General features: G+C 34.6%; 2 protein-coding genes across 2 annotated transcripts; both read right to left on the bottom strand.

Annotated features, from left to right (window-relative positions):
• Positions 1-54: 54 nt before the first annotated feature.
• Positions 55-11,055, bottom strand: LOC113777484 (phosphoinositide phosphatase SAC7-like). The gene is made up of 21 exons (XM_027322586.1): positions 10,782-11,055; positions 9,831-9,995; positions 9,626-9,709; positions 9,027-9,154; positions 8,842-8,933; positions 8,113-8,170; positions 7,890-7,946; positions 7,768-7,801; positions 7,436-7,516; positions 6,482-6,588; positions 5,608-5,694; positions 5,445-5,522; positions 4,734-4,804; positions 4,549-4,647; positions 4,051-4,150; positions 3,115-3,223; positions 2,854-2,926; positions 2,059-2,152; positions 1,578-1,670; positions 1,344-1,410; positions 55-488 (listed from the first exon to the last, which is right to left on the bottom strand). The coding sequence occupies exons 2-21, from the start codon at positions 9,976-9,978 to the stop codon at positions 358-360; spliced, it is 1,791 nt and encodes a 596-aa protein (XP_027178387.1). The 5' UTR covers positions 9,979-9,995; positions 10,782-11,055; the 3' UTR covers positions 55-357.
• A 3,904-nt stretch (positions 11,056-14,959) lies between these two features.
• On the bottom strand, positions 14,960-20,092 carry LOC113777801 (catalase isozyme 1). The gene is made up of 8 exons (XM_027323003.1): positions 19,989-20,092; positions 19,626-19,722; positions 18,539-18,816; positions 16,550-17,326; positions 16,187-16,276; positions 15,812-15,879; positions 15,635-15,728; positions 14,960-15,449 (listed from the first exon to the last, which is right to left on the bottom strand). Exons 1-8 carry the CDS (start codon positions 20,001-20,003, stop codon positions 15,390-15,392), a joined length of 1,479 nt encoding a protein of 492 aa, XP_027178804.1. The 5' UTR covers positions 20,004-20,092; the 3' UTR covers positions 14,960-15,389.
• Between the last annotated feature and the right edge of the window lie 5,987 nt (positions 20,093-26,079).

The raw sequence follows: 26,079 nt of genomic DNA, 5'->3' as shown, positions 1-26,079 counted from the left end.
AAGAAAAAACTAGGACGACCTTAGCGGCACCTGTGAGTTGAGAGGATGCCATCCTTTCAAAGATTCAACAAATTGAAAATTTGATTTAGTTTACCCAATTGATATAACTGGACAAAAAGTACTCGATTTACAGAGCAATTTGTCTAACCAAAAATGGCTCTGAGCAAATGAATTTTGGCTGTTGAAGGCGCCAATGGTGCGTCAGTTTGAGCAACAGAAAGACTCGTGTAACCAAAAACGCAATGTGCGAAACCATATAAATGCAAAGAATTAGTCTGAGCATACATATGAAGATGATCTTATGCTGTAAATTCACTGATAAACATCAAATGCTCGGTGTCCTCCCTCGATCCAGAATCAACGTCGAGGTTGGTGCAGACGAGGTCGGTTACAGAAAACTCGACCATTTGCCTTCACAAAAGCTGCTATTGCCAAACTTCCACCCGCCCACAAAATTGAGAATAACAATTGCCAGAAATCACTTCGAACTGTTCCGAGAGGGGAAAACAAAAAAAGCAATTATGTGCAAAGATTTAGTATAGAGAAAAAGCTATTGAGAGTTGAAAAATAAGTACGACGCAGAATTGTCTATGACTAAAATGGGACAAAAGCATCTTGCTAGGTTTCACAACATCTTACTAGATGCGATGCAGAGCATTGTCTACAACTGACTGATGGTAAAATGCTGCTGCTCAATCAACAGGGGTTACCAATCTTAAACGTTCCGTCGAGATGAAAATGAGCAAATAAGACATTCTCTTTATGGGTCTATATCCCTAGGGAAGCACTGTCTATTGCATTGCAGAAAAGGATTTGTCTTGAATGCCTTCAAAAGAATTCCTTTTCAAAGGTCAACAGTTCCTCTTAGAATTGCAGTCGAGATGAAAATGAGCAAATAAGACATTCTCTTTATGGGTCTATATCCCTAGGGAAGCACTGTATATTGCATTGCAGAAAAGGATTTGTCTTGAATGCCTTCAAAAGAATTCCTTTTCAAAGGTCAACAGTTCCTCTTAGAATTACAGTCGAATAGCCATGACTCGTCTGTCTATCTGGCAAGGTCCTCTTTGTTTGAATAATGCTTCAAAACGAATTTCAAGTGTAAAGACTGATTTCTTTCATTCATAAGGATAATTACAAGTGATTGTCCAGTCAATTTTAATATTAATTTACATATGCTTTTTCTCTAAAAATTCTAGATCCAAAGACATATTATGCGTTTGAGCGTGAGGGCTAAAGCTGGAAAGGGAAAAACTCATGAAAACAATTGGGAGGAAAAAAAACACAACATAATTGCTGTGAATAAGAAGAAAAGAAATTTGTTGATATATATGTGAACTCACCTCGCCTTAGTGACATGAGTGCAAAAAAGAATCCAGTCATTATCACAGATAACGCTAATGGGAAGGACTGCAAAACAAGAAAGAAAGGTTAATGATGATCTTTTGGTACAAAAATTTGCTTAGCGTTCTTTTAGTAAAACCAGAGGAGAGAAATAGAATTGTGTTAGAGTGTTGAATTAGTATTAAAATGTAGCATCCAGAACAAATCAGAAAATGCAAGGAATTCATGCTCACCGCTATAGCCTCAATTCCTCCCTTTTGAGATGTGGGAGTCATATCTCGAGAGACAGAAACAATGAAATGTCCTTGTAGCAGATCAATTGCATCCTTCAAAAGCACGCAAAAGAGGAAGAAGACGGTAAGGAAAAAACTATTACCAAAACAGTGGAACAATGAGAATCTTACTGCACGCCAACCCAAATTTTTCTCTTAAGTTTACAAAGAAAGAAACTGCAATTCATTCAAAAAGCTATATCTGCTATATCCAAAGACAGAAAAGAAAACAGATCCGCAGCTTCACTAACAATCAAGATTTCCAATATTCAACATCAATGATGCCAGCGAAACATTCATATACAAAAAGAGGCTTGACTCTTCACCTCTTACACAATAAGCAAAAATCTCAATGTGTCATGTTAGAAAGAACATAAAATTTAATGGAACTGATTTATGTATCATAATGTCGTCTTAGGCATATGTGCTGAAGTGTACAAACCTGTTTTGTACCGTCACAAAAGTTGTTCAAGTAATAGCGCATAAGAGCATTCCAGCCATCTTTCAGGATTCCTTGGATTGTGCGCTGACCGTATCTACAAAGTGACCAGAAGACAAATTTGATGAATATTTGAACATTGCAAGTTCATCACGCTAATGAGGTAGAAAAGAAATTCATTTTGGTTTTTCCCACAAAACATTTATTTCCACAAGGAAAACTCTGTTGAAATAACACCATGGAGGCAGCAACTAGACTCCTTTCCGCGAAGCCCACAGAAAAGTGCCTTGTGTATCAAATCTCACCAGAACAAGGTAAGCTAGACTGCTGTCTTTTGTTTGTTTTCTCCAGTCCCTTCTTCTCTTCTAATGAAATACATACTCAATAGTCTTATCGTAACACAAGTATTTGGATATGTAATTCATTTTTCCTTTATTATTCTCCAGCTTTTTGGTCCTCTATTCTCCAGATAACAAGTGAAAGAAAAAGGAAGTACAACTGATGCATCCAAAACAAAAAAAAAAAAAAAAAAAAAACAGAATTCTTAGTACAAAATTCCGGTGCCATGATAGTGTTTACTGATGATTTGTTTCTTTGCTGGCTACCTTGGCGTACACAAAAGGGTTCACCGACATAATTGAACCATTTCTATATACAAGAGTCTCTATGCTCCCAAAAGGATATCAACTTAAAACACTTGACTAGAAGCTCAAACATATGTATCTTGGGACATTGCCCTTGACTAATATCTTCTATGGGATGCAGAAAATGCAATCAAGGAAGATCATAAAAGGGTACCTGACAAAATCTCCTTTTAGAGCTGGAGTACCAGAATACTGGATGCTTATGTCATCACCATGGTTAGCCCACACTGGAAGAAATAAGGACAACAAAGGCATAAATAAGGAAAGGACAGAAAAAATAAGGTTTAAAACAAGCCAGAGTCGTAAAGAGAATCATAAAAACCAAAGTTAACAAGTACACATCAAGCATAACAAAAGACTCAGTAGAACCAAGTCAGCAGAGGTTCATTGTAACAGACTACAATGAGATACGCACAAATTTTGAAACTTTCATCAAAGTTTGGATGTGTGCTGATAGTTTCTTCAGCATCAAAAATACCAAGTCTTCTAAGTTGAAATTCCAACATTTTTCGACCAAGCATGCTCTGTAACCAAAACCATCATGAGAAGAAATTAGTATAACTAGAAAAAAGTGGCAAAGAAAATTAACTTAATCTTAAACCCTGGCTTTAATCAAAGCATGGGCAGAATTGTCCTCGTTCAAATTATTCCACAGAAGTACTCAGAGTTTATTACTTAGTCTGAAATCTACTACCCGATTTTACTTGATCAGATAGTGGTCAGTTCCTTAAAGTATCAGAATCCTTAAATTACACTTTTCTGAAAGCCAAATTCCCGCATAGTAGAATTTTCTCAAGTCATTCCACACAAACATATCTCCCAATTATTTAATGCTTTTTAAGTATTTCTGCTTAAAAAGATCAAACAGATGCACCTCTAGGAGACAACAGCTTAACTGGAAAAAGTAAAGAACACGCATTCAATTTTTAAGAGAGGGAGTTGCTTTTATAAAATTCACCAAAACTGAAACTCAAGTAAGATGTCTCTACGAAATCATCTATGCAACATTAACCTCAACATTAACATGCATATGCTCACATCAACCTCAAGGAGGTAGAGGGTGATCATACCACTTAAATTGGTTTTTCCACATCAACTATATAGCAAATATGACACAAAACAACCCATTCTAACATGTTGCGTTAGATATAAATTAAGAAGAGGTATCAAAATTCATCCAACCTGCTCCTACACAAACAAAGGACACAAGTATTCAAAATGAGGGTGATTGGCTCATTACTTTTTCGGAGAGTTGAACAACCATAAATAAAGTACAGGAACAGGAGGGGCAGCAAATTACCTTTAAACATTAACATTAACGAACATCACCATTATAGGAGGAGAAATGTACCTGGGTAACATTTGTGCGGTCTAAGCAATCAATGCAATTGGTCCTCACAACTCCAAGTTGCACCTCAACTTTCTCACCTTTTTCATTTAACAAAAAGTACCTACAATCTCAAAAGCATAAGTATGAATCTGATTGAAAAAGCGTAAGGCACTACAAACACTGGATGATGGACAATGGATTGAAAAGTATCAATATTAAGTGACACCCCCAAAATGATCCTCAATGCCTGAAATTGTCAACCCCACCAATTAAAGCAAATTGGGCCACTCCAGATTTTACATAATTTTCAATAGATATTTCCTTCCACATTTTAACTCACAAATGCTATATTATAGTCCTAATATTTTGCCATTCAATAGGAAAGGCCAACAAGAAGAAACAATAAACTCTATGAACAAAATTATGTTAAGAAGCAATATTAGTATGTGATATCAATGATGATCAATCAGTCTAACAAGACTAAATATTGAATCCAGCAGATGAACTTTTAATCCATACCGATTCTTTATGAGGAAATTTTCAATTTGATCATATAAGATAGAGAGGCGCTCGAAGTGAACATGCCCGCATATTTGGTGAAAATCGAAGTGCAGGTATCTGCAACACTCAGAAGATATTAAAACAAAAATTATAGTTCACTTAACATTCAATTGACAAATAGCCTTACGTGGAAATGATTATACCTCACATCATCACTAACAACATGCTGCATTGCATTGGCAAACTTTTCACACAAGCGACCCTCACCTCCATGCTGGTAAAGATATTAGAAACGCTAAGAACAAAGAATTCAGACATTATTGCATGTATATTCCCATGCATGCACATACGTCAAGAAGCTTATCATTCCCAAAAAAAAAAGGGGGAAGACAAAGGAGGCAGAAGTATGGTTCAGAATGCTCCACCAGCTTAAAACTTCATCTATATTATGAACAACCCAGCTATCAAATTACTTAGACAAGTCACACAAACTTTGCATCAATTCTTTTGCTTTATTGCAAACAATCATCAGAGTCATAATGTATTTTTCCTAAATTGAACCAGTAAATCTATCTCTTCTTTCCAGAAAACTTACAACCAAAATCTATGTTCAACCACCTGATTTGAATTAACTCATGCCATCATCAGATCAAAATTATATCGATGTTATGAACGAGTAAACACGTACTCTGACACCAATCAAAAGCATTACTACATTTATCAACATGTCCAGTTGATTCTCGTTCATTCAGCTTATTGAAAGCTATAATTTGGCATATGATATCTCAAAATTGTACAAGTAATTACAGGTGCTGGCATCCCTATAAAGCATTTCAAGGTAACTTCCAGCAGAAATGTCCCAACTAATTCCATAGAAATAAATCTGAATTGGGATGATAAAAGCAAAAGTGTACCTTATTAACAAGATCTACTGCTAGAACGTTTCCATATTTCTTTCTCAGATCCAAAATGTGGCGCTCAGCTACTCGAGGCTGCAGCATTTTACATGATTCATTAAAAGAATGAAGGGCACAGGTTTTGGAAGCAAATCTAGAATTACAGAGCTTTGCCACTTACAGCTTCCTCAAGCCTCACAATCTCAAACTTAGGCTTATATGTCAAATCAACAATCTGGTCCCACATTAATGGAATTGAACCTCGGACCTGAAACAGAAACATTATCAGAATAATTATATTTAAGATAAAACTGATGCTACTAAAATGTATCTTCAATCAAGAATTTGACATCACTACTATATACTACAAAAGCTTGCATTCCATCATGTTCAAGGACAAGTCTTTTTAAAATATTTGGTTTCTGAACAGATTTCTTCAATTAAATTAGCTAAACTCATGACAAAGATGATTGCGACATGGAAAAGTTTCCAGTGACAGTAGCAGCTGATAAGAAAAACATCAATGGAAGAATTTAATTGAAAAGTTAAGTAAAAGACTTATGCAGAACTGGCATGTCTGCAACTCAAGATTTTGTCAGATCCTGAAAAGGACCTCATCTTCCTTACAACAGGAAGCATTAGTTTCTAGCTGGAGCAATATTAGACTTATCAGACTTATTAGCTGTTTATCCATCAAGGTTATAGAGATCAGACAAGAAAATACAGCAGCGTCAAGGCTAGATATCAGACAAGAAGATACAGCAGCGTCAAGGCTAGATATCACACAAGAAAATAGAGCAGCATCCAAGCATAAAATTTACTGATTATTTATTTTGCTAATTGTTATCACTTTCTGTGTGAATATCACTATTGTTCCATACCATAGAACTAAAAAATGATGCATATATACTTGTGCTTCCACTGATATTTTCCTGGCTCTTCCACTAATAAGTTTAGTCATCTATGTTCATAAAACCAAAAGCAGTTCAACTAACAAAAATGGCATGTGAAAAAAAACTAGAAATGATTAGAAGAGAGAAAATGAAGACTTGAACCTGAACAAAAGATGCTGTATGGCCATTCAACTGTACAATCTGTTCACTTTCCACAAAGTTTGCCACAAAACCATCAGAATCAGCTCCTCTTCTCCACATTCTTGTACCTTCAAACATTATCAGCATTAGTTGAGAGGGCAGCCAAGAAAATTGAATAATGAAGAGTATCACACCACAAAGAAACTTTTCCTTTCTTTTCTTTTTTGAGTACATGGGTGGTTCAATATGTTGACATTATCCATGCTCGGTTGCAACAATAGTGTCAAAGCAACACAAAGTTGAATGGTATCCAGCCACAGGGTCAATAATGTGGGAGCAACAAAATTAAGCAGTACCGAAGACAATGCAGGTAAGATACAAAATGAAGCTATATAAGAGATCATTTTCGTTGGGTAGTGTAACTGGAAAGAAGTAATCGTAAGAAACAATTAGAGACAACTTCTTAATTGACTGAACTAACCTCATCCAATTTCTTTTCAGCAAAATGTAGCTTGAAATGACACAAATGCCTTTTCATATATTTTTTTTTACGATTTATTCCATATATATATTTTTTAAATTCTCAGAGCTTTAATTACAAGAACAACCTTTCAATTTTCAAGCAACTTTTCTGCCAAGCATTTTTTACAATACCACTTATCAAGCATCAGATGCAACTGAGAGCACATACTCCAAGATTGAACAATCACATCCAATTGAAGAGCAGGCTGGGTAGAAAGACAAAGAATTTGGGTTCTAGCCAATTCCAAGTATATACATCATGATCAGATCTGAAACTCAAACTGGAAGTGGTACATGAAAACTTCCCACCGTATCTTCCATAACTTAGCTCCTCTTTTCTCATTTTTTGGTTCCTCAAATTTTTAATATCTTCGGACATTTGTTTCTATGCAAAGACTAAATTAGAAAAAGGACAAAAGAGTAATAAAAGTTAACGGCCAGAATTTTCAATACCAGTTCTCCTGGTGCATCTCCGAGCAATCAGTGTAACATCAATGATGTCCTTTCCAATAGCAGCTTGAAAGTGATTGAAACCTGATGGTAAGTTAAGGTTTTTGCAACATGGACTGATATACAAAACCTCTTTCATAGCGAACCAGCTCAAGCATATCAACTAAATTTAAAGCTCAGAAATCCACATTTTACAAATAAACAAAAAAGGAAGTTAAGGTTTTGGCAACATGGATTGATACATAAAACCTCTTTTCAGAGCGAACCAGCTCAAGTATATCAACTAAATTTAAAGCTCAGAAATCCAAATTTTACAAATTAACAAAGGAGGATACTCCCTTGAACCAGAGGAAGCAAGTAAGGATCAAGCTGCACATGTTACATAAGACAGAAATGTCTAAGAAACTTTAAGAGAATGAGTTAAGAATTGACATCACTAGTCTAGGAAATTTCTAACCTTGTGATCTATAAGCACTTCCAACATATAATTGTTCCAAAGAAATCGAGGATCTGCCTGAAGAATAAAATGTTTGTGATGAATGCGTAAGGTGATGTCAGAGACATAAATGCTTGTACTCAGCCCAACCAACTAAAACAAAACTCAGGTTTGGTAGTGATAACATCAACCTTTGTTTTCTAAGCAAATGTTTTGAAGCAACATTAAAATCAAGTTAGCTTACTTGTCTCCATAAAGGGAGTAGCTTTGATTCATCACCTAAATCATGTAATCTTTGTGCGCTGCAATACAAATTAAACAGTGTCTTCATGATTCAAAATGATTTTAGATTGCAAAATAAACAGAAATTTCTTGTACAAATCCTAGAGACTAGAAAGGCACTTGTAGAATAAACACACTAGATCCATTAGATGGGACACTCAACTCCTTGCCTTCAAATCTCATGTGAGGACTGAAAGAAAGAGTACAGCAAAAGAAAGATCTCAAACAAAGCTTTTCTCCAATACACTTTCCTCATAGACATTTCTACCTTTAAATTAGAAAAACAATGATTTAATGCACTAGAGCAAGACACATGTGCATAGCTTAATGAGAACATTAAAAATTTGGCATCTTAAATCTTCAAAGAAGAAGATTTTTCTCATCATTAGGCTTCAACTTTCTACCCAGAGACATGCATACAACATTAGAAAAAGAACCATATCTAGACTGATGAAGACCACCACACAGTATAGCAAGGTTCCCTGTATCAACGAAAAACCAAAAGAGTTCTGAAGCATAACATGATTTCTGACTTCATGTGGCAGAAAAATGATTATTTCTGTTTATTGCTCAAAATTTGAAAACAATGGTATGTCTGAATTTTTTTTTTTCATTAACAAACCACTAGACAATCTCATTCAATTGCAGTTCTAGGTTCAAAATGAAACAAAGAAATCAAAACAAGAATTACCTGAGCGTGATGTTGACATCGTAAGAGAAATACAAACCAGGAGTCTTTTCTGCAACACTAAGAAGTCCAGAAAACTCAGTTTCCATCTTCTTCTGCCAAATACTTCACATATTACTATTTGCTCAAGAACAACGGACGCTAACTGAAATCAAAGTATATAAGGCAAAAGAAGATTGAGAATAGACCTGCTCAGCTGGAGAGTTTTTGAGAGAATGGTCACAAGGAAAAACCTTCATTGATGAGACCTTGAAGATTGGATGCCCCAGGTAAGATCCAACACATTCACGTTCAGTTATAACCAATAAATACGACCCTAAAAGCACACAAAGTTATCAACAAAAAAAATTAATAACAAGCACTATAGTAATGATTGTACTACTCCAGGATCATCAACTACTAAATTAAAAACAATAGCAGCCTTCAAACATTCCATATCACAATATGAACAACAGTTCTGACACACTGACTCCAGGATGACATGTGAGCTCAATTAAATCCAACATCTTGACTATACAAACTTCCACAAGAATTTAACCATACAAAACTAATCTACTACCCACACAATGTTTAAATGGTCGTCCCCAATAGTCTCTTCTATGCTAGGGAGGCATAAACAAACAAAAGAACTAAAGACAATGTTCCATATGTTTTAAAAAAATGCTGATTTGCCTCGTTATCAAAACTATAAATGGCCATGCAGCTATACTAGATAAACAATCACATAAAGATAAAAACACATCCGAAATTTCTTCAAAATATTAGGTTTTGGATAAGAAAAACCTGCCTGCGAGAAGCTTTAACAGCCCGACTACACCAAAAATGGTCTGTATTTTAGGAACACGAAGTGAAGTGCACTGTGGTATGTCATCTGGAAGAAACAAATCGACACTTTTTAAGATGCCGAACTCCAGCTGCTAGACAATATAAAAACTTAAAACTTAACAGAAAGAGAATATCCTTGCAGACTACAGCAGCATGAATTAACCAACCAATGAGCTTTATAGATCCATCCACACGACTGATGGACAAGGAGGAACCAGAAGAACCATCAGTGGGCTCAATAACATATTCGTCCGGAAACTCCCAGAGCCGCAACCTCGTGTAGAGCTTCTGTGCAGGGTCTGCCTTCTCCATCATTATTGAGAATTCAATCACTATAAAATAAATACAGAATTCAAACTGTCAGTTGCTCGGTATCTAAATAACTGATAATGATCCTTTAAATTAGAAACTTTTCTTAAGAAGCTGCAAACCATACATTGCAAAAGTTTAGCCTACCTGCTACAGCATTGGCAAATATTTACTCCTAATAAAAGTGGAAACCCAGCTGAAAATAAATCAAGAGAAAATCCCAAATGGATATAAAGCATTTAGCATCTAAAGTAAACAGGATACTTGAGGCGTCAACAACTAAACAATACCATGCAAAAGGTCAGCATATTCTTTAGCATGTTTTAAAGTTCAAAGCTATATACGCATCCCCTTTCCCCGGGCAGGCCAACATCATTCAAATTATTTCCCAGAAAGAATGAAAATATACCTCGAACTCAAATGAAAATGGATCAAGAAATGCCAGATTGATCACAACAATTAAGCATCCAAGCTCGAAACTAAGGAATCAAATTCAGTGCCCAAGTAGACAAGTCAGGCTTAAAACAAACGGGTTATTCTTTAAAATTACCCATCTTCCTTTTAGGCGCCAACAATCTAACCATGCAAAAATTCAGCTTATCCGACTACTGGCAGTAGCCCGCTTTGTATACACAGTGGCATCCCGGGTTGGGCAAGAGCCAAAGAGCATACTTTAATGGAGAAAAAACAGAAAATAGCAACAACCCAGATGCAAAATGCATCGAGAAAAGCCAAATTGCAAATTGATCACGTCAATTGACTAATATCCGCAGATCAAAATTAAAAAGATAAAGAAAAAAAATGAGTACCTGAGTGGAGAAGTGAGGCCTCTCAAGAACGAGAGAGAGAGAGAGAGAGAGAGAGAAAGAGATCCAATCCAAACTCTTGGAATTAGGAAACAGTCAGAAAGGAGGGAGGAAAGCGAGGGAGAACTTTTTAAGCACAAAGAAAGAAGCAGTTGAAGAATTTGAACGCTAAAAACGCTTTCTTGTTACGGAATATCGGACCAAATACTACCACCATGGATCTCGAACCCGAAGCACTAAGCAAGGTAAATATTGCAAGAATAGCAAAATAAAAAAAAAAAAATGAATGATTAGATTGCAGTGCTGTTTTGAAAGGACCAGCCGGCCAGTAATCCATCACTGTTGTTTGAGTAGGCCACCACTTGTCGTCGTGCCTATCCACTTTGAGGGATTCCTTTTTTCCTTTATTTTTTTGTGTGTTTTATTTTGGAAACGTAAATATCCTCATTTACGAGAAAAGGGTCTAAAAATTAAACCGAGATTTTTTTTTCAATATGGGCACCATTCGTATTAATTCTGCTCAAATGTGAGATTGCCAAACTCGTACATTATTTTTTAATTGTATTTGAATCTCCTCATTCCGCTTATTAACCATTTATAATAATTGCTTATGAGCAATTAACGTTCTAAACATATCAATTGATCGTGTTAAAATAGTACATGATTTGTACATCTTTGTAAACTAATAAAAATGTCAATATGATTTATAATCGTTCAAAAAGATTTTTCTTTTACTATCATTGAACCTCTGTTTATATATACATGTGTGTGTATATATATATATACACACACACATATGCACACAAGTTGTTAAGCTTAAGTTTTACTTTTTTCTCTTTTTATTTTGATTGTTTTTTGGTACTAAAATTCCTTTGTTTTTCCTTACTTAAACAACAACAAAACTTACAAATGCTATATCTACCAGTTGTCTAGCTTAAGTTTTACTCTTTTTTATTTTGCTTGGTTTTTGGTGCTAAAATTCCTTTGCTTTTCAAAGTTTAAGCAAGAACGATGCCATACCGAGAACTGGCGATGGTCATCTATTATTCGTTGAAAATAATCACAAATTGGCGAATTACAATGAATCTTGAAAAATGGATAACCTAGTTGGAAATCTGTTCAACCTAATGAATATAATTGGGCAAATTCCACTTTATCCCCAGAGATTTAGTATTTTTTTACGTAATTCCCTTATGGTTTCAAAAGCTATACATAACCCCCTCATGATTTGGATTAAAGTATCAAAGTGACGGAAATGATCATTCGTAACGGAATCATCTAAAACGTAAAAAATGCCCTTTATGTAAAGTTGAAAGTTATTTATTAACCAAAGGGGGTTATGTGTATATTTTGAAAATTATAAGGGGGTTATATGGTAAAATATTAAATCATAAGGGGATTATACGGTAAAATATAAAAATCATACGGGTTTAGTGTGTCATGTATTGATAAGGATAATTTCGACATTTTTAGAAGTTTCGTTACGAATGACTATTTCCTTCACTTTGACACTTTAATCCAAACTATGAAGGATTATGTATAACTTTCGAGATCATAGGGGAGTTATGTAAAAAAATACTAAACCACGGGGAGGGGGGGTAAAATGTAATTTATCCAATATAATTTTACAATTAGATTTACAAAAGTTTCAACACATACTACAAACAACTGCCAGAAAACTCTACCTCACACAACTACTAATGCTCAATTTAGTCACGGCAGAATCTTCACTTTCTGTAAAAAATTCCAATTCCTTCTAATTGGTCATTGGTTACAAAGCAGAGTAACTTCTTAGTTTAAAGTTGGATACAAAGATTGAATCGATGCATAATTGTTAGTCTCAATTTAGGGTTCGAAGAAAATTGAGGTAGATGTTATTTGGTAAAAAGGTAGGAATTGCCGATTGAAATATGCTACTTTAAAAAGTTATAGAAGAATTGAGAACTCTAAAGATAGTGCGATGGTGAGAGGAAGGGAGAAGAGAGAAATGCAACAACATAAGAGAAAGGTAGAAAGAAAGGTAGAAAGGGTGACTAATGTGGACATGGAAAGAGAGAATGAGGAAAGAAACCGTCACCAAAACAAAAAGCAATTGCACTTGCCGATTGGCCCGTAAAAAGTTTCATGTGTGATACTTCAAATCATCTAATGACTTAGATGTGTCCGTAACTCTTACGAATTATCATCTTCTTATTTCCCATACATGTACGTAGCTTGATATGAAATATATGAGAAGTTTTCCAACGGAAGGAGAGTAAGAGAAAATACTTTGGTGATGGTTGTCATTTTGAAATTTCAAGTTTAAATCAAGGGATAATTTTATAAACCTCCCCTGAGGTTTTATGAAGTATCACGTAGCACCCTTGAAGTTTTCAAAATCTCACTTATCACCCATTGAATTGACATTTTGGTAACATTGGAAGCCCTTCTAACCAAAAGTAATATTAAAAAATTCATGTTTGAGGAGAGAGATTATTTTAGTGCCTTTAATACCCTTAGGCTATAAAAAATGAACATTTTACAAACCAAGAAAAAAAAGTACTAAATTGGAACCATCTTAAAAGTGAGGAGATGAAAATTGATAAGATTTTATGTTACAGCCAATAGTCACTTCTACAGTAGCAAGAGATAGTAAAAGCAAATACTATTTTTTAAACCATTTCTACAAATAGAACCCTTCATAGCGTTGAAGGTAATTAGCATGTAAAATCATATATTTGAACAAAAAAAACTAAGTAATGGATGAAATTTAACTTCAATATCATACAAAAAATTTACTCAAAATAGACAGACTTTTTTTATGGGTGTAAAATATGAAAATTTTATTATAGAAAAAGTCCGAATTTGAAAAACTATTTGGAGTTTCAATTACTTTAATTCTCTTGCGCTCTACATGAATAGGAATAAATAAATAAATAAAGTTGTGAAACACCAAAAAAGGAAAAAAATAAAAAGAACCTGCAGCTATTCTTCTCCAAATGCATTGAATATTTCATTGATTAAATCCTATATTTCATTGACATTTGCAATTCAATTATACATACATACATATATATATATGTATGTATGTATGTTTGTATAGACATTGTTAAAGAAAAGTAGGAAATTTAGAGAAAGAAAACCAAGTTCAAAAAATTTAAATATGAGGGTATTATTGACAATTCATCACCTTTGATATTAGTATATGGCCCTACTATCACTTCAAGGGTGTTAAGTGAGATTTTGAAAAGTTTAGGGGAGCTAAGTGATATTTCATGAAACCTTAAGGGAGGCTTCTGAAATTATCCCTTAAATCAACTAAGGAAAAAGGCTTGATGCATCTCTTTAAGGATTGCTAGATTTTATTTTATTTAAAGATTCTTCCTTGACTCCTTGGTTTAAGCTATCAGTAAACATGGAAAAAGGCCAAAGAAGGATGTATAGCTTTGATTTGAAAGCAAAGATTTCCATTGTGTATACGAGTAAGTTAATTTTGCTTTAAAAAATCCAGGTATACTTCCTTCAAAAATAAAAGTAAAGAAAAAACACAAAGAAAGAAAAATAGGTACAATTTTGCATGGATGGTACCATGTATATAAAAAAGCCAGAGAGGAGCAAATGCAATGCGAAAAAAAGAAAAGTTTCGATACATGAATCTTTTTTTCTGTGGGTAGTTAAAGGTTGAAATTTCGGAAATTAGAAGTTTTGGGTTCATATTTCTCTCCCCACTTCTTATATTCCACACTTTCCCTGCTCTAAAAAACAAAGAAAAAATAGTACTATTCTTTTTCTTTTCTTTTAGTACTTTTCTAAATCACCACTACAAAAAAAATAGAACCCATAAAAATGTTATATTCACACAAAGTGGGATGCCTAAACCTATTCCAACATGAACTAAATCAAGATGAGTTCCAACGTCATAACCTACATCACCTTTAAAGTCATGAAACCGTGACTCTATGAACTATAATAATGTCTCATCCACATCTAGAGGATTTGCTAGCTAAATTTCCAAGAATTTAACATAACTGCTTAATTCGGTCCAGTTTAGGCAACACTGGTTTCAACTATAATCAAGTTTGAAATCTTTAAAAAGCTTAATGCCATGAATTTGAGGTTATTACCAAGTTAGCCAAGGTTTCAATTCACTGTGCAGTCTCATTAATTAACGATCAACCAAATTAAGTAATTAACACAATAAATTTGGTTGACAAGCAGCCAGTTTGCTGGATTATAGCAGCTTAATGTTTGCCTTGTAGGCTAAAACTTTGGCAGGATAAGGTATTACACTGGCAATATAAGCAGTAAAACCTTGAAATGATACTGCTTATACACCTGCATCATTGTTAACATTATACTTTCAGAAAATTGGGTGGCTGTAAATCAGTATATCAACCAACCAAATGAACGAACAATGATACATCGATATAAGGCATCGAACAGTAAAAATATCCGTTAATCTTGTACCTAATTGGACTAGCAACAAAAGAAATTATTTCAGCACCCGAATGAATACTGTCTTTACTGCAGGTTCTGTCAACCAGGATGACCATCATACAAAAACTACCATTTTCCCTCTTTTTTCTGCAGCACCTTCTCGAGAAGGGAATGGCGCAGGTTGCAGTAACGTTTTTATATGCTTGGTCTGATACTGAGGCGAGAAGCAAGCTTCTGACCTAGAGATTTGTCAGCCTGCAGCATGTAACATATTTGTAGTCACTTTTCACATCAAGCAAGTATTGCATTTTCCATGACAAGGCTGGTGTCATGAAGAAATTACAAGTTCCCAGCAAAGCACATTGCAAAAGTCGAGAGAACAAGAATGACGCAAAAACATATGTGACGCATTGAAAGAGGAAAAGAAAGAGATGGTTTACCTGAGACCAGTATGAGATCCAAATACTGCGTATCTCGTAAGTGACCCTTGGGTCAGATAAGGCATCAACCCAGCGACAGATAAAGCGTTCTTGTCTGCAAAGACAATTAGATTGTATCAGGCAGAAAACAAGAGATCACTTGATAACACACCCAATGGACATGAATAAAGAACAAACCTGTCTGGTGCAAATGAACGGTAGCGCTCACCAGGTTGTTTGAAATTGTTTTCTTTTGGAATTATAGTCTGAGATAAGAGCAATAAGCATTTAGACAACAGAGTAGATGCTTAAATTTAATCACCCCATTTCACTCTCAGGAATGAATTGTAACAAGCAGGTTTTAAAAATCCTATGAAGAAGAAAAATGCAACGACTTTATTTGGCATAAACATATAAAAATATTGCAGCTAAGTGTTACAAGACCACATAAAGGCCCAAAAATGAATTACAGAGAAACAAGTTCTAGAAATGGATGAAGATTGCACAATGCAATATAAACCATATTCCAGTTCAGCTTCTCATCTATAAGGAGCACCAGCAAAAGGAATGTACCTTCTCACGTCTTCCAGTGAGAACTGCAGAAGGAATTGGGTGCATCTCAGCATGCCTGACAGGATCATACCGCGAGGGGAAGTAGTCCACCTGTAAATTGATATCACATCAGATTACCTAACACAAACAAACTAACTTGCAAAATGAGGATCTGATGGGAGTAAAAATGGTAGTATTAACATAAATAGATTGCACATATCAGATAACTTTTGAGTGCTACTATAATGAACATTCTGCTACTAAGATTGATGTTGATATGCTAAAATAATAAATCATTTATTGTTTACCTAGTGCAAGTAAAACAATGTGACACAAGGACAAAATGTGCAATCTGTTGTGGGGAGAGAGAGAGAGAGAGAGAACCTCCTCATCTCTGTGCATGAAGTTCATAAAACCGTCATGGTGATTGTTGTGGTGAGCACACTTGGGAGCGTTGGCGGGTAGCTGCAAATAATTGGGTCCAAGACGGTGCCTCTGTGTGTCAGCATAGGAGAAGATACGGGTTTGGAGTAACTTATCATCAGAATAGTGTATTCCTGGCACCACAATAGCAGGGCAGAAAGCCAGCTGCTCATTCTCATTAAAGAAATTATCAATGTTTCTGTTCAAAACTAGACGGCCTACTGGCTGCAGGGGCAAGATATCCTCAGGCCAAGTCTTAGTCACATCAAGTGGGTCAAAGTCATATTTGTCTTCATAATCAGGATCAATTGTCTGGATGAAAAGCTTCCACTCAGGGTAGTTTCCAGCTGCTATGGAGTCGTAGAGGTCTTGAGTAGCATGGCTATGATTTGCTCCACCAACCTTAATAGCCTCTTCCTCCAGCAAACTCTTTACTCCACAAGTGGGCTTCCAGTGAAACTTCACATAATGTGCTTTCCCTGCCTTATTGATCAATGTATATGTGTTAACACCAGATCCATCCATGTGCCTGTAATCCTGTGGTACACCTATATCATCAAAGAGGAAAGTGAACATGTGCAAACTCTCAGGATGATGGGAAAAGAAGTCAACGATCCTCCAGTTTTCCTGAATATGGGACTTGGGATTTGGTTTCAGAGAATGGACCATGTCAGGAAACTTCATGCCATCACGGATGAAAAAGACAGGAAAATTGTTCCCCACCAGATCAAAATTTCCCTGATTAAGAAGAATCACACTCAGAAGTTGGAAAACTCAAATGAGATCAAATGGATAAGCTTAATATCATGATGGAACACTCGTTGAATAACAGGGTTTCAGTTGAATTAACAATTGATGAACAACCACACATTGCCTAAAAATGTTTTGACATGCTTATCTGGGAAAAGATACCAGCTGGTGTGTGTATAAAACACACATGCTTAATGAGAAAAACATTACGGGTCCATATGTATTAAGTGCATAAACATCTATTCCATAATGACTACAGCATCATGAATGGATAGTATTAAATGAACAACTTAAAGATTCCTCTTGATTATAGACAACGTGAAGCAAAATTCTAAGCATGCAGAAACTCGTAGGTTCATGCAAACAGAAACAGCACAAGCTGTGTATCTGCTGCATGATTCAAAATATCAATACTGCCTGAATCAGTAAGACAGCTAATACACTGCAGCAAGTCTGATAAACTAAAGCATATAAAAACAGGTCTGAATGGAGTGTGCTAGTCATAAACTAAGAAGCTAACACTCTGGTAACCCAAGCATTCATTCCTCAGAATAACAATGGCATAGTACCATGTAGAGGCTTATTAAAGTCAACATCAATGAAAACTGTTCATTGTTAACAAACATGCAAATTAAGGAGAATAGAGTTAATCTATACTGTTATGCATGTTTACCAGGCAAGAAGATAATATACTAGTATGTATCGCGTAGGCATGCTTACCAAGGAAAGTAAAACTAGTTCCTTAAATACATAATTTATTGCATGCATACTGATGAAAGAAGCAGTTGTCATTCTGTTAATACATCATATTATCACAAAGAAATACTGTAGCTCCAAAAGTACAGTACGTGTTCGTGCTTGTCAATCAAAAAGGGGGAAAATCTCTTTCTTGCATCGAATCAGAAAATAGAAATATGTTTAGAATTGGAGCTACACATGCATCAGTAAACACCCAAAGAACAGCCTGAAATCTGTCTCTGACACAAAATCAAGCAAAGCTGACAACCACTTAAAATAGGATTAGTGATTGTGTGCTAGTGTCTCGCACCAGCAAGCTCCTGGCATTCATGCCTCCGAGCCAAAATACTGATTTGGTATCCTTGTAGAGACCTTTATATTTGACCCACAAAAGACAAAAAGTTGGAGAAAAATGAAGATTGTATAAGAGAAAAGCCATTCGCAATTTACTATATGTCACACCTCTCTGGTGTAGAACTTCACTGCAAAACCTCGAGGATCCCTTAAAGTTTCAGGACTGCCCCTTTCATGTATAACAGTTGAAAACCTCACGATGACAGGGGTCTGGACACCAGGGGTACGAAGGAAATCAGCACAAGTAAGCTGAGATATATCATGTGTGACCTCAAAGAACCCTTTGGCACTAGCCCCTCGGGCATGAACAACACGTTCTGGGATCCGTTCCCTGTCAAAATTGGCAAGTTTCTCCACCAAATGGTAATCTTCCAGAAGAACTGGACCTGGAAAAATTTTGAGAAAAATTCAATGCATCACTTGTTTTCGAATCATTGGTTGTATGTGAAAGAAACAAAATTAAGTGCAGTTAGATGAGCTTATCAACTTTATCATTTTATTTCTTATAATAAATCTAATATTCATGAGTTATGCACTTCTTCAAGCATGAACATAAATGAGACAGTAATATATGGGGCGTCAATGTCAAAATTTGAAATGAAACGTTACATAGACTGCATATCACATGAATTAAGAATTAACATCAATGCATAAATGAGCTCAGTTCAATATAAGCAACCCTCTTCTCATGGAAAAAATGTTTCAACGAGTCAGATCAAGATATATCTTGCTGAAGACCAAAAGCGGAACTTGGAAGCCTCTATAATAAAACGTACAAACATATACCTCACTTAAGATTCTTTAGCTACTCAAATAATTATATAAATGCAGAATAAGGTTTGTTGATTACATACTCTAAGTTGATAATAGGTATGTTTATTAAGAAAAATCAGCTTATATCAGCCTCAATTTTGGCCTTTCCTCATTTATTTTCTTTGCTTGTTTTAGCTCTTCCTCCCTATTTGCAGGTCTTTCATTACAGGATGATAGACGGAAGAGTCTGCACGCTATGAGGATGATTCCATGTATCATTTCTTTTCTCTTAGAAGTCTGAAAAACTTTGCTGCATTAATTAACCAATTTTGGTGGAACACTAAAGTTCAGAAAGAATTACTCTTCATAAAGCCGCAAAATGAATGACATGAAGTCCACAAGCACAAAGACCATGCAAAACCATATGAAGCATAAGACTTACCTCTTGATCCAACTGTCAGAGATGAGTTATTGTTCCAAACAGGAGCCCCGGAGTTTGTAGTAAAGAATGTAGAGTTGTATGCACTTGATGGACGAAACTGCACCACATCATGAAGAAAAGCATAATCACTACTGAGAAAATTTTCACAAAAACATCCAAATGCCACAGCCACTCACCAAAAATATTGGAAACTAAAGGCAATATAAAATAGTATACTACACATTTAAAGAAACGAATCACTATTTCTAGTTTCCAGCCTCAAAGATGCTTAAAACAATAAAATTTTTGTACTTAAACTGAAGACCCAACTGAGAAAACTTGAAAAGAAACATTTTTGAAGCATTATTGAATGAAATTCTGTACCTTGTAAGGATCCATTGATGACCCTTTTAGTTGAAGAAAAGAAGATACAGAGGAATTTTGGGCTCTAAGTGTTTGAGTACGAACTAAGAGGAGGGAATGGCACACGGCCCGTTTATATTCTTCGTCGATGGTAGTTAAGTTTCTCTGGAACATCCCTTACGCCTAGAAAAGTCCACAGACCGTTGGATCTGATGGACCCTTTGATTTTAGTAAGCCATGATCAAGGATTAGGCTTATAAGAAGGGAAAATGATATTTTTCATCCTTCACATTTCACAAAAATATTCTTTTCGTCTCTCAATTTTAAAATGAAACAAATTCGTCCCTGACATTTAAAAATTAAAGCTATTACATCCCTTAACCAAATTTTCAATCTGAATCAAACCATTCAATAACCCAATAATAAATTTAGGAAATAGAATTGATAGATAACTCGATCAATTTCATCATATTCACATGACATTTATTAAATCAAAAAAATAAAAATTATAACATAAAAGACCATTCTTTGTCTTGGAATAGTAGAGTTTTTTTTTTGGATAAATCTTTTCATACACCGTCAGTATATCGACTTGCGAATCTAGATGTGTATCATAAATACAAAATTTGATGTTTAAATTTAAATTGAAATGATATGCGGTACATAAAACCGTCAGTGTATACAATGATAATATAGGAAAGATTAATCTTTCTTTTTTATGTTATAATTTTTTATTTTTGGGTTCATTAAATTTTACATGAATATCAAGTTGAGTTAACTAAGTGATTTATCAATTAGACCCCCAAAATTTGTAATCAGGTTGATTGGTGGTTTGATTCAAATTGAAATTTGGGTTCAGGGATGTAAGAACTTCAGTTTTTAAATGTCAAGGAGGAAATTGCTTCCTTTTAAAAGTGAAGGATGAAAAGAATATTTTTGTGAAATGTGAAGGATGAAACTGATCATTTTCCCTTATAAGAATAGCAGATTGGTGGGGATTTTCAGGTGTTTGGGTTAATGTTATTATCACTGCAACTGATATGCCAAACCGATTAGTTTAGTAAATGTATCTTCGGAATTTCTTCCATTGGAATTGGATGGAAATTATTGAATATGTATTCTTCGAGCTTCTTATTCTTGTTTTGATTATTTTAATTAGAAGTTGTTTCTCAAACTTTATAACACTCAATATTTTCAATAAAATCTAAAGAAAAAAATACTACCTCTTTTGAAAACGCATATTTCAGAGTGATAACATTACCTTTAGTTAATAGAAAAAATGACATAACATATAATAATCAAAGCCATAAATAAAAAGAAAATACACAATTTAGTACACGTAGAATAATTTTCTGAGCAAATTGACACAAAAAAATGGAAAGAGTTATCTATGGCTCGATGAATCCAAAGTGGAATGGGTGTTTGTGCAACTAGAGTAGGAGATTATAATTCTCTTGTCTGGACTCAGATAGGCAAATTTTTCGGTAAAAATGACGCCACGGCTACTCTATAGATAACACTTCAAAATTTGAGGCTACAGAAAGTTAGCCAAAATTAAGGGAAAGCTTTAAGAAGTTTTGAGGCTGGAATTTTTGAGGAAAAATAACTGGAAAGTTAGGTCCACAAAATATATTATGTGAATACCATTAATCTTGACATGGATAAGTTTTCAAAAAAAATTCAGAGCAGCCAGCACATTTGGTCCATTATCTATTTTGTCTCGTATTATTCTGCAGCAATTTATTGCTTAAGAATTATGGTGTAATGGGGGAAATGAAGGGAATTGGGGCACGTGCATACAAGTGAAAGACTGATTTTGCACTGTCCATTTTGTACCTCAGAGGTTTAGAGCATATTCTAAGTAGAGTTTCACAGCAACAGTCCAGCTTACTAACCTGCACGTTGCATTTGAATGCCATGCACGTATGGTAGTATATAATACCTCATTGATTGGCACCAAAGAAATTGAACCCACCTTCGATCAAATGGTAGTGTATTAGGATTTTGTAGCCACAAGGAGCCCTAGAGTCCAAAAGAATATTATTGAGCATTACATACATAATTTCAGTGATTCCATTTGATTAAATTGTGCCATATCATTCTGAAAAAAAATGGTTTGTTAAAAAAAAACATAACGCACTAAGAACATGATTTATGAGCAATTTACAAATTCAATCTTGTTCAATTTCCAAGGATTTTGGGGGATGGATTGGGTGGTGGTATGAGGAAGGGAGTATAAGGTCTTATTTGATGACCCAATTAAGTACGTAAATTTAATGGATTCAAATCTTAACACATTCAAACCGTTTGATATCCAAAAATTGAGCATCTAAATTAATTAGATGGCACCGAATTTTTTTAAATAAAATTTGCTCCCAAAATTAAGTGATAAGTTATTCACTTATCACTGAATGTGATATACACTCAAATATATTAGATTTAATACTTAATAATTCAATAACTTAATAGATTCAAATTTCATATTTTAGATTCAAACTTCAGTTTTCAGATTTTAGTTCCATCAAATGCACCCAAGTTACACTACAAAAAAAGTTCCAAAGACTTTATTGATAATAGCTTTTTTTTTGGAACCCATCCTGGATAGAGTTATACTAGTTTCCTTCCACCAAAATACTACTTCGCTTTACAAAAATAACATTAATAGAGATTTGAAAATATTATATACAACATGTAATCAAGTAAAACACCAAAAAAATTAAACAAAAAGGAAAAACAAAACAAAAAAGACGTGAAGCAAAAAAGATCAAATCATTCGAAACCAGAATAATTGCATTACAGACTAAGACTTTGAGAGAAATGTGTTATACATTTTGGACAACATGAGTCTTTCTAATTGGAATACCGAAAAGAAAAAAAAAACAAGAAGAATAGAAAATAATAACAACACCGCAACAACAACAGAGAACAACTGATCGAAACCAAAAGAAAGCATGCAAAACAAAGAACTTTGATCTTCTAGTCATTGCCATCATTTGGTGGAGGAGAAAGGTTCAAATCAGGCAGCTCCGGCAGGGGTTCCACATTGAGATCAATCCCAAGAGGAGCTCTAGTTGTAGCTCTAGCTCCTTGGTCAGCTTCAGCTGTTGCATGATCTGGTGGAGCCTCCTCAGACAGCTCCCCTCCACCACCAACGTCTGCTGCAACTTCCTCATCGTCATCATCCGTCTCAGGATTCTGCAGTAATCCGAGATGCATCAATTCTTCCCTAGAGTACACTAGAGGAGGAGGATTAATCCTCAAGTGCTCGAGAAGGGCTCTTTGTGTTGTAAACGAACTAAAACAGAAATAGCAAGGGAAGTTTCCCTCTTGGTCGAGGGCTCCAGCGGAGTGATCAGGGACTTGGATTGGGACGTTATCAGCCGGCAAATCCACCTGATCACCAGTTGGAGGTTGCTGGTCACTAGCAACAGGGCTACTTTCAGTATCCCTCGGTGGAATTTTTGGTTGACAAGGGTTGTTTTTAGCAACAGAGTTTGTAGGGCTATTCTCCATGATGGAGCAGTGATTTTGTAAGTGATACAACCAACGTATCCCTCGAGGCTTATTTATAGTCAAAAAATTGGACGGAGATTTGCTAAATTGGTAGTTATTAAATTACTACCAGATCTGCCAATATGTAGTTAAGATGTAAATGATACTGCTTAGTGCTTTTCATTCAAGTTGACTAATTCTGGAGGGTTTGCATGCATGGCATGCATTTATGGTCGCATTTTGAAATTAATGGGCCTAGATTTATTTCCTTGTAAGAACGAAATTAATAAAGACCAAGAAAGTCATTATTGGAGCTTATTAATGCTTTCCATTTGGAGCCCATACGTATTTAAACTTAGGGTTGAAAGAGAAAATCAATTTATTTGATATTCAAATTGAGTACGGTTCAATAAGAGTTCATTTCAGAGGATCACTAACTAATCAAACCGAAATGAATAGCATTTTGAGTGTGTAAATTTTTAAATTCAACTCAACCTTATGCTAATTTGAGATTTGCGTAAAAAATTTCAGGCTACTCAAGTTTGAATTGATAAAAGTATATTTGAGTTTGATCCAATAATTAACAAGCTTAATTTAAAAAACTTTGGCAAATTGAATTATTGCTCAAATTATGACATTGGCAACATAAGAAACTCTTTAGACTGGATTCAAATGGGTTAGATCCAAGAGTTTATAGCGCAATATGTTCAAAATTGAAATTTAAGATGCAAAATTAGAATTGAGTATAAGTTATTAGGTGAATGCACAATGGAATTAGTCCTTCAAATTTGAATCAATACTCAAAATCTTAAGGGTTTGCATGACATTTATTGTCAAGATTTGAAATTAATGTGCTTAGATTTTTTTCCTTGTAAAAATGAAAATCATAGAGGGATAACAAAGTCAAAGTTGGACCTTGTTAAATTTTTTGGTTTGAATTCTATAACTAATCCAAGCTTGAAGATAAGCTCATTTACCTATTCAATATCAGTTAAATAGGGTTTAAAATTACTTTTTTTTTTGTTTATAATTCTTTGGGAACAAAATACTTTAGTAATTCTAACTATTGCTCTAGCTATAAAATTTGAAAAAAAAAAACTGAATTTTTGGTGCAGATAGTAAGATATCATTGGATTTTTTGGTGAAGTATGACCAAATTGTGTTAGTTTTATAGCTTATGAAATTTATAAAAAAGTTTATATTGACAACTTTTCTAAAATAAAAAAATTGAGCTGAAGAAAGCATTAAAAGAAGATTATATGTGTGAATCAAAGAATAAATTGCACCATCATTCACCAAATGTTTTCAAAATTTCATCTAGTTTACTATACTATTTTATAGAGATGATGCTGAACCAAGTAGTTCGACTTAAACTCGCGAGCTACTCAGTCAATAATTCGACTCGAGCTTGTTTTGACCAAGCTCGAACTCTAGTTGGATTACTTGTTTGAACTCATAAGTCGAGTTCGAATTCCAATATTTTGTACTCGAAGGCTCGACGAGCCTAATCGAGCTTTTTACAATATATATTTTTAAATTTTTTATATTCATTATTGTGAAATATCAATAATATCCTTTATTTAAAATTATATATAAAATATTAATTTCTATTGCGTGAGTTTTATTAGACTTGAATAGGCTCAATTGAACTCGATTACACTCGAATAGGTTTGATTGAGTTTGTTTTGACTCCATTAGATTTAATTAAACTCGAGTTTGAGTTCAACCTTGAGTAAGGTAAATTGAAGTCGAATTCGAGTTCAATTATTTTATCTCGAGTTGAACTCGAGTAATACACTACTCAAATTCAACTTGATTCGAATGTACCCCTACTAACTAAGCTCCTAAAAGTGATTAATTGGATCATTCGATCTTGCTCGGTTATTCATGACACGTGATCTCACACTACATTTGTAGAGGCATTTTTGTCACTTTATAGATGAAACATAGTATATTGGACTAAATGAAAAACAAAAGAATTAGTAATCAACCTTTTTGTGAAATTTTTTTCTGAAACTAAACAAGAATAAGATACGAAATTTATATTTTGTTAATGGAATTAGCCCTTAACTAATTTTCTTACGTGTAGCCCCAAGTATTCTTCTATGGTCAAAGAAGATTAGGATGAAATAGAGGAATCAATGTAAAATAGAAAAACGAACTTCTTGTGGCTAAATTTGTTCATAATTTTTAAAACTAGTTTCTCAATTAACAACTCAAATTACAAATGCTGAAAGCAAATTGCCCTTGTTTCTTTCTTGATTTCGACATGCCAAATGTGCTTAGAAATCATTAGGATCATCTCTTTACAGGCTCCATGGCTTCAATTTGATATCTCATTTCATGTGGAGCTCATCTGGGGTTCACTTCTTATAAACTTATGATCCATAATATAACAAGTCTACGGCTCTTTTTCCAAGTTTTTCTCCTCACAACTGCTTCTGAAATGGACTAAATACAATATCGTGCAGTTGGCGTGGATCTTACTATCGTTGTTCCGTGGAACACTTTTGAGGGCTAAAAATTTTGGTCTTTGATTAGATTATTTGCTGAAATTAATCCCTTATTTTGCATTTAAACTCTTGTCCTTTTCATTTTCTGCAGTTGCAATTTACTTAAA

The sequence above is a fragment of the Coffea eugenioides genome, chromosome 7 (genome assembly GCF_003713205.1).
Source record: "Coffea eugenioides isolate CCC68of chromosome 7, Ceug_1.0, whole genome shotgun sequence".
NCBI lineage: Eukaryota > Viridiplantae > Streptophyta > Magnoliopsida > Gentianales > Rubiaceae > Coffea > Coffea eugenioides.
Note: the sequence above shows the minus strand (reverse complement) of the source record. Positions and strands in the feature narration are given on the sequence as shown.

Coding starts and splice junctions, on each gene's coding strand:
- LOC113777801 (XM_027323003.1), bottom strand. Junction 15,880..16,186: donor TCACTGGAAGACGTGAGAAG/GTACATTCCTTT, acceptor CTCTTATCTCAG/ACTATAATTCCAAAAGAAAA. Junction 15,450..15,634: donor GGATCTCATACTGGTCTCAG/GTAAACCATCTC, acceptor TACATGCTGCAG/GCTGACAAATCTCTAGGTCA.
- LOC113777484 (XM_027322586.1), bottom strand. CDS start 9,978: ATGATGGAGAAGGCAGACCCTGCACAGAAGCTCTACACGAGGTTGCGG. Junction 2,927..3,114: donor TGATGAAAGTTTCAAAATTT/GTGCGTATCTCA, acceptor TATTTCTTCCAG/TGTGGGCTAACCATGGTGAT. Junction 489..1,343: donor ACTCATGTCACTAAGGCGAG/GTGAGTTCACAT, acceptor CTCTCGGAACAG/TTCGAAGTGATTTCTGGCAA.